At 55.1% G+C, this 19,424-nt stretch overlaps 7 protein-coding genes across 7 annotated transcripts; 4 read left to right on the top strand and 3 right to left on the bottom strand.

The window, feature by feature from the left end:
- Positions 1-2,459: 2,459 nt before the first annotated feature.
- A1O7_07560 (uncharacterized protein) lies at positions 2,460-2,783 on the top strand (the record flags this gene model as incomplete). Its single annotated transcript, XM_007761557.1, has 1 exon — positions 2,460-2,783. The coding sequence occupies one exon, from the start codon at positions 2,460-2,462 to the stop codon at positions 2,781-2,783; it is 324 nt and encodes a 107-aa protein (XP_007759747.1).
- Positions 2,784-3,299: 516 nt separating this feature from the next.
- Positions 3,300-4,256, bottom strand: A1O7_07559 (26S proteasome regulatory subunit N10; the record flags this gene model as incomplete). The annotated part of the gene is made up of 2 exons (XM_007761556.1): positions 3,300-4,143; positions 4,192-4,256. 2 exons carry the CDS (start codon positions 4,254-4,256, stop codon positions 3,300-3,302), a joined length of 909 nt encoding a protein of 302 aa, XP_007759746.1.
- A 284-nt stretch (positions 4,257-4,540) lies between these two features.
- A1O7_07558 (uncharacterized protein) lies at positions 4,541-5,302 on the bottom strand (the record flags this gene model as incomplete). Its single annotated transcript, XM_007761555.1, has 2 exons — positions 4,541-5,059; positions 5,120-5,302. The coding sequence occupies 2 exons, from the start codon at positions 5,300-5,302 to the stop codon at positions 4,541-4,543; spliced, it is 702 nt and encodes a 233-aa protein (XP_007759745.1).
- Positions 5,303-6,491: 1,189 nt separating this feature from the next.
- A1O7_07557 (uncharacterized protein) lies at positions 6,492-7,070 on the top strand (the record flags this gene model as incomplete). The annotated part of the gene is made up of 1 exon (XM_007761554.1): positions 6,492-7,070. The coding sequence occupies one exon, from the start codon at positions 6,492-6,494 to the stop codon at positions 7,068-7,070; it is 579 nt and encodes a 192-aa protein (XP_007759744.1).
- A 1,793-nt stretch (positions 7,071-8,863) lies between these two features.
- A1O7_07556 (uncharacterized protein) lies at positions 8,864-11,739 on the bottom strand (the record flags this gene model as incomplete). The annotated part of the gene is made up of 3 exons (XM_007761553.1): positions 8,864-10,395; positions 10,448-10,729; positions 10,779-11,739. The coding sequence occupies 3 exons, from the start codon at positions 11,737-11,739 to the stop codon at positions 8,864-8,866; spliced, it is 2,775 nt and encodes a 924-aa protein (XP_007759743.1).
- Positions 11,740-13,972: 2,233 nt separating this feature from the next.
- A1O7_07555 (uncharacterized protein) lies at positions 13,973-14,575 on the top strand (the record flags this gene model as incomplete). The annotated part of the gene is made up of 1 exon (XM_007761552.1): positions 13,973-14,575. One exon carries the CDS (start codon positions 13,973-13,975, stop codon positions 14,573-14,575), a length of 603 nt encoding a protein of 200 aa, XP_007759742.1.
- Positions 14,576-16,828: 2,253 nt separating this feature from the next.
- Positions 16,829-18,841, top strand: A1O7_07554 (uncharacterized protein; the record flags this gene model as incomplete). Its single annotated transcript, XM_007761551.1, has 1 exon — positions 16,829-18,841. The coding sequence occupies one exon, from the start codon at positions 16,829-16,831 to the stop codon at positions 18,839-18,841; it is 2,013 nt and encodes a 670-aa protein (XP_007759741.1).
- Between the last annotated feature and the right edge of the window lie 583 nt (positions 18,842-19,424).

The raw sequence follows: 19,424 nt of genomic DNA, 5'->3' as shown, positions 1-19,424 counted from the left end.
GGGTCGGAACGGCTGCACCCCGTTTTAATGATCTACTTCTGCTCAGACTTTTGGAAAAGGAGTTCTTCGGCGGGCGACAGCTGCCTTGCAAGCTGAGGGTATTGCGCTCAGCCAGTATTGGACGCAGAGTCAGAACAGAAGGGCCAGCCGTTCGGTCTTCAGAGCAGTCGCTGCCTGCAAATCCACCCGAGCTACATAGCGCTACTTCTTAGCAAGAAGTACGACAACCATGTAACACAATCCTGCAACGAACAGGAGATGACACAAGGCTCCCTTTGCGTGAAATCGGCGCGCTGATTTCCTAGCTGTAGAACACGACGAGACTCATGCTGCGTCGCTAGTATAGAAACTCATCCAAGTACGGTGTCCCTTGTTCCCGGTCTTCAGATACAGGACCTGGCACCCGATTGACACAATGCTGGGGAGAGCGTCCCTCCCCCTCTCGCTGGTCGACTGGGTCTCCTGATCTGCACTCCGTCGTCGTCTCTTCAGCACCACCGTATCAGGGTTTTCAAGTAGCTAGCTCGCTAGCTGCGAAGTGTCTTCAACGGGTGCTCAACGGCATGGCGTCGCCAGCCTCATTAAGTCTTTGTGAATGCTCTTGGCAAACACAGTCTCGCAGAGAAGCGAGCACAGTACGACGGACTTACCTATATATGTGCTCACCCCGGCTTATATCTTTGCATCGACAGAGGCTGGACTAGCTGGCGACATGGCCGGGGCGCCTACAGACAGGTTGAGGTGGACAAAGGGCATCGAGCTCCGCCGTCTGCAATTCCGTGACGGGCGATCCTGCTTTCTACGAAGCTGCGTTGCGCCCAGCCAGCGTATATCGGTTTCCCCATACTCGAAAGGGGGGCGTGGACCGCCGCTGTGAAGCTATGCCCGCCAGTAAAATCGTGTTCCCTAGGGGGGAAGGAGCACCTTAGCACACTGGGGGTGGTGAGTTTCTCGAGAGGGCGAGGGACCAGCATGCTGTAGCAAGCACTGACCACTGAAGCGACGTCTGTTTGAAAGGGCAGGCACGGCGATGTTAGAAAAACTGCGTGGCGGTGCAATGAAACCGTTCGAGCGTGCCGGGACTCACCTTCGTCAACTCACCTGCCTACTTGTTCCTCCTTCAAGGACTTTGTTCCGTAGAGTCCCGCTTCTTACTGCATTCCCGTCTACTGTTAGCGAACCGAGGCAGACCCGCTCGCAAGGAAACTGCAGCTTGGTGATCCCTGTGTGGAAACTCCTTCATCATAACCTTTCGAAGCAGACGTACAGTATATCAGGGTTTCAATCCGAGCCAGATCCTTCACCACCGTCATTTCGGGAACCTACCTGAACGGTCCAGAAACACGAATGTCTTCACTCCATTGCCATCCCTCGTCGAGAATTCAAACTGCGAGCATTGCACACGGTCGGCTCTTGCAAGTCTGTCGCTTGCCCATTGAACGGACGCCTAGTTTCGCCACGGAGTATTATGGCCGGTGTCAAGCATCAGTAGGCCCCTCATGTACTCCCCAGGCGTAGCGCCTTCCTTGTCCGAGGCCCAAAGAGGAGGAATTCGGATGCATACCCTTACCTAAACGGTCGAGTAACCATTTGGCGAGCAGTTTCTGTCGCGACTTCGCGGGACCCATCGAAGATCCGATGCGTGATGCGCTTGGCGCCACCACTCTCTCCTTTCTCTGCAGGTTTCAGGATTGATATCTCCGTGAGGACCTGCTCCAGTTCCTGTACAGTAAACTGCAAAGGCTCAATTCTTAGGATCTCCCGAGTGGCTCTGTAATCTCAATAGCGTCGACTTGGAGACTCTCGCGTGGGCTTTCGGCTTGCTACCACCCACCTCTATCATCTCGCCCCTTGGTTAGGTAGGTAACTGCGTCGTACTCCGGCTCTATACGTCTCGGTCTCGCCGTAATAATTTTCCCGCTGCCACTAGAAGGAGGTTGCATTCGGAACATGAGACAATCTCCTCGGCCATCGTCCGAGGGCAGGTTCTTGTTGTAGTAGGCGCTCATGGCCCAGACGACGGATGTAGATGGATTTACGCTGGTGCTGGTTGCTGCCTATCTCAGACGCATAAGACTATCACAGTCACTGAAGCTGGCCACGGTGACCATTACTTGAAGTTGACCGCCAATCACAATAATTTTGAAGTTAACAATGAGGTGAATGAATGATTGACGCGCCACGACGCACCCCCCGTCCCCGCGTTTTGAATGCCAAGCCACCAGCATTCTCCAGTCGGTGCCACCCGCATCCACATCCGGAACCAGCTCCAACCCGCGCACCACAAGCATCCCACCCACCCCAATCGATCAACCGCACGGAGTACCTAACATTTATCCTTCCCGCCAGGCCCACAGGGCACGCGCACCAGCACAAACCCAGGCCCCCGTCCCTCCGCGAACAACCCACCCACCTTCCTCAAAACCCTTTGTCCCCTGGCCGCGTCCACTTCTCACGAAATGCTCCGCCGCAAACCCACAGCCCTCACAATCACGGCCGAAGACATTACCTCCTTCGAAGAATCCCACGCTCGCCGCCTCGCGTACCTCCGCTACAAAAAGACAGGCGACGACCCGGAGGGTCTGTTCCGCAACGGCGCCGGTCCCGAACTTTTACACCAACAGAATGCGCCCACCGAGTCACAAGCCGCTGGTGAGCAGCATCAGGCCCAAGCTGCCGTAGTGGATCCGAACGACGAATTGAAGCCTTTGCCGGGGGATAAGGCGCGGATCGTGAGGGGGAGGGAGGAGCGCATCATGGGGACGGGCAGCAACGCGAGATGAATGTGGAAAAATGGAACGAGGTCAGATACAGGATTCTGGATACCGATTGGACTACTTTCTGGATGTGCGGCGGCGGCGATGATACAGCCGTGGCATAGCGGTCAGGAGCGAGTGCCAGGAAGGAAGGAATAACTGACAGACGAGGAACGCGCTGACGCGATTGCGGTCGGTCGAGGGATTGATTGCAACGGCCACGGTGAGTGCTGGGTTCGTGGCAATCATGGTTGAGGATGTTCATGAGATCGCTACCTGGCGGTTGGATGTATGAGAGCCCCATGAAATGGGCGGTATCTTGCACCTCGAGAGCAGATATCTCAAGATGGTGAGATGCGGCTTGCAAGATAGGAAGAGTACTAGCTCAGGCTTGAGGATGGTGGAAATTGCTTGCGGAAGGAGCAACCTCTGCATACTGCGAAAGACGTGGTGTATCTCGAGCGGTCGATCAGACCAAAGATGTTACAGTGTCTATGCCAGCCTCGGTGGTACAAATACAAAAACCCGGCAGCACGTCAGCCTTTACTCCTGTTTATCGTCCTCGACGCGTGGCTGTTTCGAATCACCCCCTTCTTTGTTGTCTCCATTGGCTGCCTGCCCTTCCTCGGTGATGGTCTCCATCCTGTCGGCATTCCGTCTCTCTTCCTCCTCGCGTGCTCTCCGCTCGCGCTCCAGCCGATTCTGCTCTTCCTCCATACTCATCCGTAACGCCATGGCCAGCTCCGGGTCAGCAGCAGGGTCGATACCAAACTCGTCAAAGCGACCGGCTCCCCCTCCAGTCTCGACGCCTTCCATACCACTGCCTCCGGCGCCAGCATCCCCACCCATGTTTACGATCGGTGTAGTGATGAGACTGTCGCTGAGCAGGCCGGGGCCAGGGGGAATGACGGCCAGATAGTTGCCCTCTCCTGATGACCCACCCACGGCCTCCACAAATTTCTCCAGTATTGACTTGGTGCTCGATTCGATGGCATCACCAAACGCGACAAAGTCCACCGAGACGTTGTTCTTCTTACACTTCTTGGCCAGCTTGATCAGTTCCTTTTCCGTGTCGTTCTTGTCGCCGAACTTCTGGTCCAGCTCGCTGCATATCAGGACCACGATCCGTTGTCGCTGCGACTTGTTGGCTCTGTGATGGAGTGCCAGCATCGCCACACTAATGGCCGTGCCTAGCCGGATGTGTCCTTTGATTTTGGTTTCGTGTAGACCCGCGAGGATGGCGCCAAAGTTTGTGGTGGGAGTGTTGAGGACTTTGGGACCTGTGCCGGCCATAGACATGAGGCCAACGGCAGATTCGGGGTTGGAGGACGTTTTGGCATTGAATATGAGTGATACGGCTTCGGATTGTGCTGAGAATCGGTTCGGCCTGACACAAAGTGAGCAAGATGGCCGAGATTACCAGAAGCGATCTTACAGGTAGTCGCCATTTCTACTCGTCTCGCTGTTGTCAACAACGATCATGGTCGCCTCGAGGACCATCGCGGTGGTGGATGCTTAAAAGCTTGAGGAAAGTTGAGGTTGGGGCGAGTATGGACGGCGATCGAGGACGGCGAAGAGGTAGAAGGTTAGAAGTGGCTAAGAGGGCGTTGAATTCGGCTCAGGATTGGGATTGATGTTGAAGTGACAACCATGTAAACGACGGGCAGGCAGAGCCCAGTTACGCCGCAGCTTCAGATACGGTGAAGCATAGAAGTGCAGTTTGGGCTGTGGAACCCAATCTATCGAGGCTCTAAAATCTACCGGGCACTTAATCTCAGAACTGTCTACAACACCATCATGACCAGACCCAGGAAGCCAGCCATCCATCCACTCAGACCCAAATTCGACTTGAAGCTTCCTGCGCCATTAGCATTGGCATTGCCATCGGCACCACTAGACGACGACGATGAGGAAGAATCAGCTGCGCGGCTCCCGCCTGCCAATTTCTCCTGTCCTGCAGTGACAGTGATGGGCAAGAATGTGAAGTCCGTTGAGCTGAGAGTCCCACTATAAGCCGTCGAGAGCACGTCGACAGTCGTGGCCGTAAGTAGTTCACTCGCCTCGGATGAATTGATCAACGGATCGTTGATGATTTGCTCGGGCGCATCGATTTCCCCCGTGCACACTGCACTTTCCGAGTTCTGGGCGATCGAGCACTGCATGGTGACACCCAAATTGCCGGTGGTCTCTGAGGCCACCCATGTCGTCGAGCCATAGGTGATGGTTTGGGCCTCGGTGCCGCAGACACTCGTGTCGATGCTGGGTCCCGCACACTCGACTGCCACGACCGTGGATGAAGAGTCCTGGGGTGACAACGTCAGTCGCATTTTCTACACTTGTTCGAGGGAGACGTATGCACGTACCGCCGTGACGATTGATGCTGCTAGTGGATATTGGTTGATGGAGTTCAGGCTCAATGTGGTCTCGGTGATCCAGAAAACGTTGATCACTGTGCTGCCGCTGTCATCTTGCGCGTGCGCTTGGCCTGACAGCAGTGCTACCACGGCTGCTGTTGCAGGGAAGGCTTTAGAAAGGGCGTTTTTCATCTTGAGAAATGTCTCTGAGCGGAGAAACGAGACTTGTTACGCGGGCGAGAAGGTAGATAGATGTATTCTGCGTCAAGGCTACCGGGCCATTAATATACTTATATATGTTAGCGTGCAAGAGGTAGCGACATCAATGGGGCCGAAGTGTATTCTCAGACTATTAGCGCTGCCCCCGGGTCTCAATCTCTGATATCACGTCTCATGCCAGGCTTAACACGGGGTAGAGGCACAGGACATGTATCCCTATTAGTTCGTGGCTGATGACCAGAAGCCGACATCTGTGCCTGAAGGCGACAGTAGGCAGCATCGTGTTTTAGGCCAGGTCGACGTGCATTGCAGCCCATACAATGTTGCCCGCAAGCTCAGCGTCCAGCGTATGTACTGTGTCACACGCGTGCACCGACTGTCCAAACAACGCGTCCCAGGGCTGAGTTGAGCATGCTCGGGCACTCTGACAGGGCCCTCGTCGCCTTGTTTCAGGGGAAAATAGACTTTACAGGATCACCCCCGAAGTTTGAACGGCTTAAGCACCAGGCCCCGAGCTGCCCTGGTGTTCCGCATCGGGCTTGGATCAGATACAGGACACTTCCGCACTCTTGTCGGCATTTCACCTGTGGCCGATCAGACACTCAAATGAGAAGCATGGTGATTTCTTCGCGCACATAGGTGCTCGTACGCCCATGGTAATTCTTCTGCTTACTACTCCGTACTGGATGAGCAGAAAAATGATGCACAGGAGGCGCCCAATCTCTCACGTACAGAGAAAGCCACGTGAAAGTCCTCGCCTGTTGATCGTGGAGCCGAGCGGGGGCGCCGTGCGCAGCAATACACAGTAGATGAATCTCCAACTTCTCACCACTCGCGATTTGTGCGCAGCCCACAGCCTCGACAGTACCGACAAGCAGGTCCCGTGTACGCAGCGATCCTGGTCCTGCATCGATTCATTCGCCCCGACTAGCTGAACGGTGCATGTCCATACGAGCCAGACGATGGCTGCGTCAGTCATAGCTCAAGACTGATGAGAACTGCATGACTGGCTGACTGGCTCGTCGCCTCACCTCGTCCTCCACAATCAACATGTGAGTCTATCGTGATCTGATCCTTGCGTCGCAGCCTCGTCCTGTATACCGAGAAGCCTTCACCACGCCCTTACCTTTCCATCAACCAGTATACATACCACCCCCAGCTTATGCTCACTCCTCGCAGGCCGGTCTTCGCCCTCCTCGTGATCTCCAAAGCCGGCTCCTTGATCTACCACCGTACATTCCCCACGACCAGCCCCGGCACCACCGCCGCTGGCTCCGGCGGAGGTACTGACCCAAAATCCCAACAGACAGTCGGCACGCTCGGCCTACTCGGAACCTCAACCCTCACGACGAACGACTACCTCGTCCTAGCCGGAACATTCCACGGCGTCCACGCCATCACCCGCTCCCTGACGCCCAAACTGCCCATCACGTCCTCGTCCTCGGCGGGAAGCGGTACGGGCAACGGCAAGACCTGGACATACCCTGACCCGACGGTCCCGGCGACCGGCATCGAGAGCATGGAGAGTTCGTTCTTCCGTCTGACCGTGTTCCAGACCCTCTCGGGGACGAAGTTTTTGCTGTTTACGGACCCGAGCATGCCCAACACAGACGTGCTAATGAAGGGCATCTACGAGCGGTATGCCGACTATGTGTGCAAGAATCCGTTCTGGCAGATGGAGATGCCCATTAGGATAGACGCGTGGGAAAGGAGTCTGGGACAGTGGTTGACTCGGAGGTGAGAGAGCGCAAAGAAGTGGGGATCCCAAAGGAAGAGAAAAAAAAGAGCATACTTGACTGGGATGCCAGACTTGGACAAAGTGCTGTACTGTGGTAATGCTGTCGGTCGCCCAGCAGCACAGCAATGAGCACTCAGTCCCTTCAAGAGCCCAGGCAATCTACAACCTCCACATAGTCGGGCTCAAGGAAGTCAGCGATACTGCTGTCCAAGCGTGCACGCAGAGCATAAGAGGTTGTTCCTGACACACCGAGGAAAGGAACACACAGGACGGCGTACTGGAAAAAAAATCCAGATGTCTCACGGGCGATATTACCAGGGGACCCGCGAGGCGATAGAGAGAGAAGGTGCTCACCGACGAATACTCTGAAAGAGCAAGGACATGATGCTCGCCCAGGCATAACCTCCACTCAAAGAGCAAGGAGGTGCTCACGATCAGGTACCTTGAAAGAGCAAGGACAAAATACTCACCAGGCATGACCTCCGTCTGAATGAGCAAGAAAAGCTTTCTCACCAACGATCACGCAACCTCCGCCTCAAGGAGAGCGCGCCGACAGCAAGTCCCCCAAGACCGGCCCCTTACAGGACATTCTGGTCCAACACCTACTGCTCCTGCCACCACTCGGCTGGTTGAGCCAGATCACAGTACGACCACCCAGCACCTCAGGTGGCCCGCGTTACGCTACATCGTGTTCGAGGATGCCTTCCAGCACCACCACAACATCAAGTCCCAGAGGCACGTCGGAAAGAGAACTGGCGCATATGCAGAATACGTACGGAGTAAGGTGGCGCAACGTCCGGGCAGGGTCACGCCAGGGAGATCTACCTTCGTTGTACGCTGTACGCTGTACACAGTAGACAAGTCTTGATTGCACGCACGGCACGGCACGGCACCGCCGCATACCGCACTGCCTTGTGGAGCCTGTGCACAGATAGATAGACAGATAGACATGCCATGCCACGTGAATGGGAACGTGAAAGGGACGAACTCAATCGCATTTGTGGGAGGGCACCGTGTCCCATCCCATTGCTTTCCATCCCATCTCGTTAATGTGCCCAAGTTCGAGGTGACCTCGTCGCTTTGGCTCCTTTCGCTGTAGCGTGTGCGTTTCCGTTTGCATTCGCGGCAGGCAAGTAGGCGGGCAGGCAGGCAGTATGTATATACCGGTATGTAGGTGTGTGTGTGCTGTGTATTCATGTATGTATTCATGTATCTTCGTCTGTTTTTTACTTTGAGGCACCGTCATGCCAGTCCATGCTTCGTTCGTTTGCTGGCTCAGGCAGGTCTTGCAACCCACAGGCCGGTTTGCTGCTTACTAGGAGCAGGTGTGTAAGTATATGTGTATGAAACGAGGGTGCTTGCGCTGTCCTCCTCTGCTTCGGACTGTTGTGTTGGCTTGCGCTGTCCCCTTTTTCCTTTCGTTAGTTCATGTACGGAATGCGCATGCATTCAGTTAGGGACATTTTGAGCGAATCGATCAAGTCGATCGCAAGGTCCCGGTCCTCGTGGTCCCCCGTTCGGGCAGCGGATTCTCGGACCGCTCTCGTTTCGTGGCTTTGGTTAGTCCATACCCCCGATAGAGGAAGGACTGCGCCATTCTCTTTCGTCGACATCTCGATACTGCGGCTGTGTGACGTCGGCTGTCGATTGTCGGTCACCTCGGTTTGCCACGCCTGTGGCTTCCTACGGGCTAGCCACTTTGCCTTGATTGGTTCTCTTCTGCGCTCGGCCTTTGCTGTCTGGTCCTCTCTGCCTGGTATCGACGTTTGGCCCGTCTAAAAATTTGTCGGTGGAGCCTACTGAGTGTATTCCCACCTCCTCTTCAATCTGCCCGCGTCAAAGACATTTGCCACACTTTGCTGCCACTGCTGCGAGGTAACGAACATGGCCGGCCCAGACACTCCTGGCGGCACGTAGCCGGCCGATTGAACTTGTGGTAATTGCGCATTCGGGGCAACAGGTGGCGACGTATCGTGGAAAGATTGCGCTTGTTGCGCAGAGAAGTAATGCTGCTGTCTTTGCTGGTGCTGGTGCTGCTGGTGTTGATGCTGGGCAGCATAACCCGGTGGCGTGATCGAAGGGTATGTCGGAGACCCGGCGGATTGGAATGAAGCCGCGTGATGTATATTTGGCATGTTTCCTGGTGGGGAGGCGCCGCTTCCACCGTACAGCGATGGCGGAGGTGCGAGTGCCGACGGAGGAATTGCAAAAGCTGTATCAAATTGATCCATGATCGGGGTTGGATTCCATTGGATGTCGGTCACCGAGGCGGGTTGTTGGTAATATCCACCAGCTGAGGTCGGCAAGCTCGAATATGAGCTCTGTTCCCCGAGGTCGTAACCCTGCGTGTACATCGGCGTTTGGGGTTTGGAATCGGCGGCGTAGACCGAGACCGGTGGGGTTGCAAGATAGCCCGGTTGTCTTGACATTTGGTTCATGTGCTGGGACACGTAGGCGCCAGGCTGCTCCTGCGGGGACGGGTGAAGCTCCATCGGCTTCTGCGGCTGTAGCGGTAGCGGTTGTGGTTTTTCCGATGCAGGAGGAGAGACGGTAGATGGGCGCGAATGTTCAGATGGCGTGCCGTGAGGGAACGATTCTTTCAGTTCGAAAGGCTTGTTGACGTCGGCCGAGAAGGCAGCGCGAAGGGCATAGATTTGGGCCTCCGTTTCTGGCATCGGCCACGCCGAGACACATCTCTCCAGGATCCTCATGTGCCGGACAAAGAAATCCTTAGCCTCGAAGTTGAACTCTGGATCGGGCGATGAAAGCGCCACGAGGTGAAGCATGACGCAGGTCAGGATGGCGTAGATGGTGAAATTGATGCCTCGCTGCATCACCAGCAGTCCAGTGAGGTCGAAGCTGGTCAAGATACCTTCCTGAAGCCGACAGAGGATCTTTGCAGAGTTGTAACAGACGCTCATGTGGTATCTCCACTGGCTGTCCGCACCGAATGTTTCAGACGCCTTGAGCTGTGGACGATGTAGCATGACGATGGCCAAATGATAGTGAGAATGCATGTTTCCCAAGAAATGAGATGGCACCTGGGGCACTTGGCTGGTGGGCGGCAAATGCAGCTGGAAGTCGCTAGGCAGTTCATCTGGCCACTTCTTGAACGCCTTATTGTATGCCACGAATTCCTGATCGAGAGCCCAGTCCTTTTTCTTCTTCAGCTTGATGTACGTGTCTGATATCAGGCGGATATTGCGGACGTTGCGGACGAAATAGGCAAATTGCCGAGAAATGGCTCTTTCGTACTCGTCCACGTCTGAACAGGGTGGACTCTCGCTGATATCTACCGAATTGGGATCCACGCCGTAGTCGGTGCGTCCTGGATGCGTCAGTCAAGGGCGTCGTAGGGCTCATACTCCAATGAAAGCTACCTTGCGGTCCTCCAACCATGGTCTCGCAGACCAGAAGTGTCTGCCAGATCCGGGTCTTACTCAGACATTCTGTAGGATCGGAGTCACACGATTCCCCGCTCGAGTGAGTATCGTGGTGCTCGTGCAATTCGAGGTCCTTTGCCATGGTGATGGCCGTCTTGATAGTCATCCACGATCGGTAGTAGTAGCCTCTCTTGGGTGAGCTTTCCCGAGCCTTGAGCAAGAGCAACAGGGCTTGGAGGTTACTTAGCCGTGGGCTGTCGAGGAAGAATGGCTCGTGTCCTGGTGGCACGTTAGTAGAGAGGAGACGCGGATAGCAGCAAGGACCTACTGTTCGCTAAAGCCAGCCACTGCGCACCTTGAGCTGGATCATCCGACAGACGACCTGCATTGGCAAAGATGGCTTCCAACACGAGAGGCGATATTGAGGCCGGGTCGGTCTGCCATTGGCGATAGAATTGGTTTTTGTTCAATACGGGCACGTATGGGTGAACGTTTGTGAAATATGTGTCGAACGCCCGCGTCGCTTCTTCCTGGGACGGCATTAGAGCAGGAGGGATCCGGATCTGAGAGCCCGCACCGGTCCTGAAGGCCGCCGCAATCCTTGGTTCGGGCTCTGTTTCATGTATTGGGGGGTCTTGTTCCTTGCTGCTTTTCTCGGCCCTGATATAGCCCGCGACTCCGGTGTCGTTGATCTTTAACTGGCCAAGGTGATCCATAAGATCCTCAGCAGTGAACTGGTCGCTAGGTGACGAACTGGCACGTTCGTGTCTGTGGGACTTCCCGTCATCCTGGACATGGCGAAATGTCTGGGCGGAATTCTGATAAGGGTCGCTGCTGGTGCCAGAATATGAGTGAGCCTCAGGGTAGAAGTTGCCATACGGTGGTTCGGTTGCCTGAAACGGAGGTTTCTGGTAGTTGGCAACATATGCGTCGTAAGCATAGCTGTCGCCTTGGTTGAGTTGGAACGCAGGCGCATAACTTTGCGCCTGTTGACTGTGTGCGGTCGATGTTGTCGAGAGTTTTCGCGGCTCGTCCACAGAGTTTGCCGGCGCAGTATCGCCCGCATCCTCTTCCAGCCCGCCTGCCGGAGGTACACAGTGGAGTTTGAGCCGCACACATGCGGCGCAAGGCCAGGTGTTGGTTGTGGCGGAATCGCATTTGATTTTCCTCCGCCTGCAGCCCTCACAGGCGCGCATCACCTTGAGGCGTTTATGCCGGTTATGCTCATCGACAAAGACATAGTTCTTCGGGCCCGAGGCAGGCGCGGAGGACAGAGGATAACTCTGCATGGTGGCAGTTCCATCCACTCGGACTGCCACCACATTGGGTAAGTGCGACACGGCGGTGCCTCAATCGAGGAGTTGTGGCCGTGAACGGGCTAATATCAAAGTCGATGACTAACTCTAGATAAGCGCGCCGGTCGAGTTGGTGAATATCCAAGGGCGGCTGAGTGGAATGGTTGCTCGGACGAACGCCCCTCGATTTCGAGCACAGATGGATGGACCCGGAGGTGCCGGCTGTTGCTGTAAAAGCAAGCTGGCTAGACGAAGATGATGAATCTGCGTGTCGCACGCCACGGAACGCAACCTCGGCAAGATCGAAAATCCCGAGACTTTGAGGGCGCAGGATCGTGTGCGACGGTGGGTGCAAGCAGCGCCAGAGTCGTCCTCGATCAAATACCGGTGATGAGTCGTTGCTAGCGGACAATGTTCAGGACGTTAGAGGCGTGCAGCGACGACGGCAGGCCATTGTCCAGTCTCCAGACGACGATGGTGCTGAAAATGTGGGGGAGATCCGATAGGCTACGGCCTCTCACTGATGCGAGTGTACATAAGGATTCGCATAGACGACCAAGAAGTCATGTGCGGAAGCCCGGTTCGCCTCTTGTCGAGGGGCTAGCGATATGCACACGCCCAGTAACGGAAGGCTGCAAGAGGACTTAATCAATGCATCGACACGCCACAAACAGCAGGAAAGTCTCAGGTGCCGGTTTCACGACTCCGTTTGGCGCCTGGCATGGCGGACAAATTGCAGGGACCGATACTATAGGATGTAAGGTGAGTGGCCAGTTGTGGTGGTAGTGGGTGATACGGGGGGAATTGCTGATGGTAAAACGATGAGAGGAACAAACACTGGGCGCAACTGAGGGGCCGGAATGGGCTGTCAGCCTTGGATGCAACGTCTATCAGGCATTCCTGCTTGATGCGCTTTTCAAACCTGCGCAGAAGTTGGCCAGGTAGAGAGGCAGACATGCACAATGCTAATAGCAGCACTTCTTCCGCTCAGCGAGTCGGTCATTCGCAAGGCGCAGGGTCGGACTTTAGGCCTCATTACATACAATCTAACTCTCCGTGACGCGTTCGCAGTCCTGACGACCATCTGCGTCTACGGTATTACATTTGTGGCGGCGATTGCAACACGCCGAATCTTGGAGTTTCGATAGCCTGCCTCTAGGTGGCAAGCTGCCATGCCAGAATTCCGCCGTAGACGATCACCTAGGTCATTTGCGTCGGTCGGCGTCCGACTCGAAGAATGATCACCATCAGCGGCCGTTGCCGAACTGGTGAGAGTGTCTTATCACAGTACGGAGTACTCTGGCCTTTCCATCAAAGACACTTGAGAAGGTGAGTCGGTGAGAAGACAGTGACAGTAAAAGTGCCTGGGCGCGTGGCACCATCGCTGGCTTGTCTCGGGCGATGTTTCAGGTCCATTGTTGGCAAGAGCGGTTCACCTTCACCCCGCACTCTGGAGGCTTGAGTCTGCTTAGGCACTCGTTAGGGGATCTTCAGGCGATCAACCGCTCGGGCAAAACTCAGTTCGTTGGAGCATCGGCGTATGAGTAAGACGATGGCCGAAGCAGGACGATACACCACCGCGAAAGACTAGACACATGTTTGAAGGATGCACCAAGGGGACGAAGTCTTGCGACCCGTGTAGGGAGTAATCGTGTCAGCAAACTGATTGCGTGCTCAAAACCTGCTCTGAAGGGGTAAGCTTCTAGAATCCGGGAAATTTCCGATCGAAGGTAAGGGACGGTGGGCCTAGGGGTGGGAGCAAGAGCAGCCTATGTTGCCACAACACAGGCGAATGCCGACACGACAAAGATTCCGGGTACCCCGTACGAGTTGTACGAGGTAGTACGGGTAAAAAGAGATCAAGGTCGATCTCCACTGCCTACATAGGTACCTAGGTACGAGTTACCTAGATTTTTAAATCAGCGGCGAAGTACATACTGTGGTACAGAATCACGAGTATTCCAGCAGCCAGTGCACGTGCCTGTCTTGTCACAGATTGAAGCCGCGAGGGGCAACCTATCAATTCGGAATTCAAACCCCACCTACCCCACCGAGATCGCCGTGTGCCAAGCCAAGGGCGCATTCTCGATAACTTGAACTTTTGCGCTTCCATCGATTCATTGCACGAGCAGACCAGTCTGCTGATCACTCCAACCAACATTTCGCCTTTCGCGTCGCTCCTTCCGTTCTCACCAGAACCTACACCAAACTCTCTGGAGCCACCGCTATGGAAGACGGAAAGAACGCCAATCCGCTTGTCCTCAACCCTTCCGATTTACCCACCCGGAAGCGGCGGGCAACAGCACGAGATGATCGTGCCCACGGCGAGTCAAGCTTTGTCTATCCAGCACCGTCTTTCGCCAACGATCCTTTCACGCGCACGGCGAGTCCCTTGTTATCCGAGGAGAGTGATAGTGATGTAGATGAAGAGCCCATCGACGCCCAGGAAATCTATGACCTGATTGCCACCATGTCCGACCCTGAGCACCCCATCACCCTTGGCTCGTTGGCTGTTGTCTCGCTACCCGACATATCCATCATGCCCACAATCCCGAACCGTCCGAGCTCGAACCTTCAAACTGTTACTGTGTTAATCACACCCACTATCCAACACTGCAGCTTGGCCACCGTCATCGGCCTGGGAGTCCGCGTTCGGCTGGAGGAGTCCCTGCCGCCTAGGTTTAGAGTTGATGTCAGGATTAAAGAGGGGACACATTCAACAGCAGACGAGGTCAACAAGCAGCTAGCCGACAAGGAACGGGTGGCCGCAGCACTATGGAACCCGACCCTGCAAAGCTTTATCAAGAAAATGCTAGAGACTTGTGAGTGAAGAGGTCAACGTATTCCCAGATACCTCATCACCGGCGCATGTCAGAGTCTTGACCCCAGTCCCTGCTTCACAACCGGTACGCCAAGTCGTGAAAGGCGCTTTGCTGGCATGGTCCTGTCTTATAACGGGTCCAAACATCACACCTCGTTCAACAAGCTGCAGGAGCAAGAGATCTGGTGTCGAGGCCTAGAAACCTAACGGATAACACGGTGAGATTGAATTCTCATTTGAGCCATGTCCCCAAGACATTGGAGTCATCTACGCCAGATGATGACAATTTGTGGGTTGGCGGTCTAAATGGGATTCCTTCAAACGTAGTACCTGCTGGCGTGTTGCCTCAAGTGCCCCTGCGGATGACGTCCTGATAGGTCAGACGACACAGGTTCGGGGAGGCGGCCTTGGAGCCTGTAGCCAAGATCTGGGTGCACCAGAATTAAGAGCTGTCATTTTGGAGGCACGCTTAGTCTGATGGCAAGCACGGAGGAACGTGGTGACTGTGCACTATCCGGCTTCCGTCGAAAGAAACTCAACATGGCGCGTGCAATTACTCTGCGCAGCAGCTTTATACGAAATAGCCAAGAGCACACCCAGCATTCAGTCTTCAGAAGATATGCCATAAACAGTTGGGATATGTATGTCAGGCCAGTACGGAGTAAGGCTGACTGATACGATTATATATGGCACTTCGGCACGTTGAGTCCGGCCCCGGGACTGATGTGGTCCGTTGGTCCCCATGGCTCTTCTAGCTGGCAGCTCGGCAATGGGCCGTGGGCGAACAACGATCACGGCCTGAGCCGTACCAATATCCTGAACTAAAATGCGTGCTATTCAGCTTGTCACCCACGAGCTTCGCGCAGGTGTCGAGGCACGCAAGGCCAGCACAAGACTCGTACGAGTACCCAGAAGAGGTGGCGGGGTGGTGATGTGGAGGCTTGAGGCGGCACTAGTTGAAGGCAAATGCACCAAGAAATTTCACTTTATTTCATTACAAAGTATTTCAGTGGTACGAAGCTGCTCCTACCTGCCCATGGTTGGGAATACCGCTGGATGGCCGCCCCACCCAAGTATCAAGGTGTCCCGGGTACCACACACAGATAACAGCTTCATTACAACTTGTTACCCTTGTAAAATTTCAATCATGGCCGTTTCTCGACGTTGATTGAAAACCAATCACAAACACGGATCTACGCACGTGTACTTCAACCTCACTTCTCTTTCGCTCTTCCAGCATCCCACATTCCCATCGACTAACTCAAAACCCGGTCGGCCAACGTCCAGTCTCGTTGCTCGCCTCGACAATCTCTTTTCGAACAAGATTACCGGCGCCCGCTTATCCGCCGGTAGTGGGCATCAACGGATAAGCATGGCCGTGCAGTGCACAACCCTCAGCCCTGGCAAAGCAGATCTGAGTCGAAGCCTCTCCTCGAACTCGCCAAATACTCTTAGCAATACCAAGCTTTCGAGTGCATTGTTCGTGATACCAAGCTTGCGGATGCTTCGTCATTTTCGCTCATTCGACAGGCACTTAGCGCGGCGCCTGGTTGTCGCCCTCTCATTATGATGTCGAGCATAGCGCCGCTTCGCGAAAGCGAGGCCGTGCTCTCTGCTACTGATGCCGCTTATGACGATCGCTGATGTCGCCTGCTGACGAGATCCCAGCTTCCCAGCGCTCCACCTACGACCCTACATCGTCTACCTTGCTCTTCTCTACTGCCTCTTATCGATCCTCGGGCTGAATCCAGCAAGTCACATACATCAGACCGCAGCGTCGACCCCTACTCTCAGTGATGACCCTTCCCTCACGAATACCAATGGCGCTGGCACGCGGCATCTGCCCCAATAATCCTTGCTTCGGCTGCTGGACGAATCAGTCAACCAAATTTGAACTCGTGGCTTCACACATGGCTTCTTCTGGCATTTGTCGCCCGTTGGCAGCTCCTCCTGCAGCATCACAATTGGATCATTTGGGCAGTACCGTCATCCGCCTGATCCGAGACCACTTAAGCTTTTATACTTCGAGCTACTCACGGTCAAGCTCGAGCCATTCGCCGAGGCGTCTTGGCCTCCGTCAAGGTTTGGTTTTTCTTCCAAGGGCTCCACTCTCTCCGACTGCAAGAAAATTATGAAGCGACGTCTTCCCCATAAATTGCGAACACGACCTCTTTGACTTCCTGTCTGGTTGCAACAGTCCCTTTCATCCTGCAGCCTTGCGCACTGCATCATTGTGCATCCGTATCATATAGTCTGGTCACCATGGCTGCCACTGGGGAGGCCACTGTCTATGATGATGTGACCAGATTCGGTCCCAACCCACCTCATGGCCCCGATGTCTCAGGCGGCCACCCGCCATTCGAGGATCCCCACATCGACATGACTGCGAATGAAAAGGAGGTCTTCAAGTATCTGCTGAAGCCCGACGACATGTACGACGAAAACGGCGTGTACTGGGCCGACCTTCCCATCATGAAACGGGTCAAGTTTGTCAGCAAAGTCGACAGACAGGAGACGAGGAGAGAGTTTGCCGCCTTCTGGCAGATGTTCAAAAACGATCCCCTCGCTCCGATCGGCTTCTATTTTCGCAACATGGTCCTGCCCGGTGCCGGCCTCGGGCTGGAAGGTTACGTCCTGTTCTCGATCGGCAACATCAAGCCTCTATTTCAAGCTGCTTTTCCCGACTGCTGGAAGTCCAACACGATCTGCGACAAGACCTGGGTTAACGCCATCGACTACCTCGAAATCTGCGGTATCATTGTCGGTCAAATCCTCGTCGGCTTCATTGGCGACTGGATCGGGCGTCGTTGGGGTCTCATCCAAGATGCCACGATCATGTTCATCGGTCTCATCATGCTCGTGTGCGCCTGGGGTGTTACCCAAAACGGCTGGGTCATTTGCTACGCGTGGTCCCTGTTCTTCTACGGCATCGGTGTCGGCGGTGAATACCCAATGACTGCCACCTCGGGTATGGAGAACGCCGTCGGGTCCGGCAAGGTCTCGACGCGTGAAGATCGACTTCACCGCGGTCGTAAAGTCGTCAGTGCCTTCTTGATGCAGGGTTGGGGTCAATTCTTCAACCAAGTCATCCTCATCCTTCTGCTCTTGATCTTCCACCACGGCAGCGGAAACGCCCCGTACTCCAAGATCGCCGCTCAATACACGTACCGAGTGTCGTTTGCCATCCCTGCCGTCGGCACCGCCTGGCTCATCTACTTCCGTACCTTCAAGGTCAAGGCCAGCGCCAATCGACAACTTCGTCTTGCGAAGAAGAAGAACGCCGTCACCGGGTACGACGTCGAGTCCCTCAGGTTGACCTTCTACTACTTCGGTGGCCGGATCCTCGCCACGGCTGGCACGTGGTACATGAACGACGTCTTCTTCTACGGCAACAAGCTCTTCCAGAGCGAGTTCATCCACGTCATCATGCCCACGAGCAGCTCCATCATGCCGGCCTGGCTGTACAATCTCATCAACGTCGGTGTCTCCCTGTGCGGGTACTACCTGGCCAGCTTCCTGGTTGACAACAAACTCTACGGCCGCAAGCACATGCAGTCCCTGGGATTCCTGATGGACTTTATCTTCTTCATCATCCCCGGCACCCAGCTCGGCTACTACACGTCCAAGGAACACATCAAGGAGTTCCAGGCCATGTACTTCCTGTCGTCGTTCTTCCAGCAGTTCGGCCCCAACTGCGTCACTTTCTTGGCCGCGGCCGAGGTCTACCCCGTCGCCGTGCGTGCCACGGCCCACGGCTTCTCGGCGGCTGTCGGCAAACTGGGCGCCTTGACGGCTGCCGTCGGCTACAGCTACTGGTCCACCCAGACGAAATTCTGGGTCGTCCCCTGGTTCGGTCTTGCGGGTGTGATCCTCAACGTCATCTGGATGCCCGACACCACGGGCCTCGATCTCAAGGAGCAAGAGCGCCGGTGGGCCTACATCCGCGCCGGCCGCGAGAAGGACTACCACGGCATCGCCATCCACCCGAAGCATCTCTCCCTGTGGGAGCGCATGCGCGGCGTCGGCAAGCCCTACGACCCGGAGCTCGACTTTAAGCAGCGCATCGAGGAGATGCGCGGCGAGTGGGAGGAGCGCATGCAGGCCAAGATGCAGGAGAAGGAGCAGCAGCACGACGACCATTTCGCCGACGACGACGACTTCCACTCCGAGGTCTCTTCTTACTTTAAGCGTTCCACAAAGTCGCCTAACATGAAGGGCATGGAGAACGAGAAAACCCCCCCAGCCGAGGGCTTGGATGGTGCAAACGGCATCTAAGCGTCTCGTTGCCTTCCTTTGCTTGTTTGCTTTGGGGGAGATGATCAAGGATACATTCTACGGGTTAGAAAGGGCCATTAGAAGCAGCGTAATGCCGACGGAGTTTTTCATGTCACGATTGGCGGTGGTGGTATGTAGTCGGTGTCAAGTCACTGGCATACCACAATCCGACAGTCCATCAGTCCATCAGTCAATCGTTGATCCATCCACCTATTCATTCGTTTCCACTCACGCTCTCACACGATGCGAGCCTTTTAAGGAAGGGGTTAGGATCGATGCTGTGAACTTGGTCCAGCGCGCAGCAGGACGCAAGACAAACCCGGACTGTTACCTAATTAGTCCAACTAATGTACTGTAAGGTGATGTCACGTGCTGCGAAGCGGTGTGGTCGCACTACACCGCGTCGCCAATGTCGCGCTATTGCCACGGGTGGTGTTGTCGTGCGCTGTGTCGCCATATACTATCGCGCAAAATGTGAAGTGGTATGAATAGGTGTAAGGTGCTAGACCAGCACCATCGGGTAACAGCCCCTCAGAGTGTCGGCTTGATTTGACCTTGCCTTGACCTCGACTTGAGCTTGACT

Source organism: Cladophialophora yegresii, assembly GCF_000585515.1.
Source record: "Cladophialophora yegresii CBS 114405 chromosome Unknown aczIN-supercont1.5, whole genome shotgun sequence".
Classification (NCBI taxonomy): Eukaryota; Fungi; Ascomycota; class Eurotiomycetes; order Chaetothyriales; family Herpotrichiellaceae; genus Cladophialophora; species Cladophialophora yegresii.
This window is presented reverse-complemented; position numbering and strand designations above follow the sequence as displayed.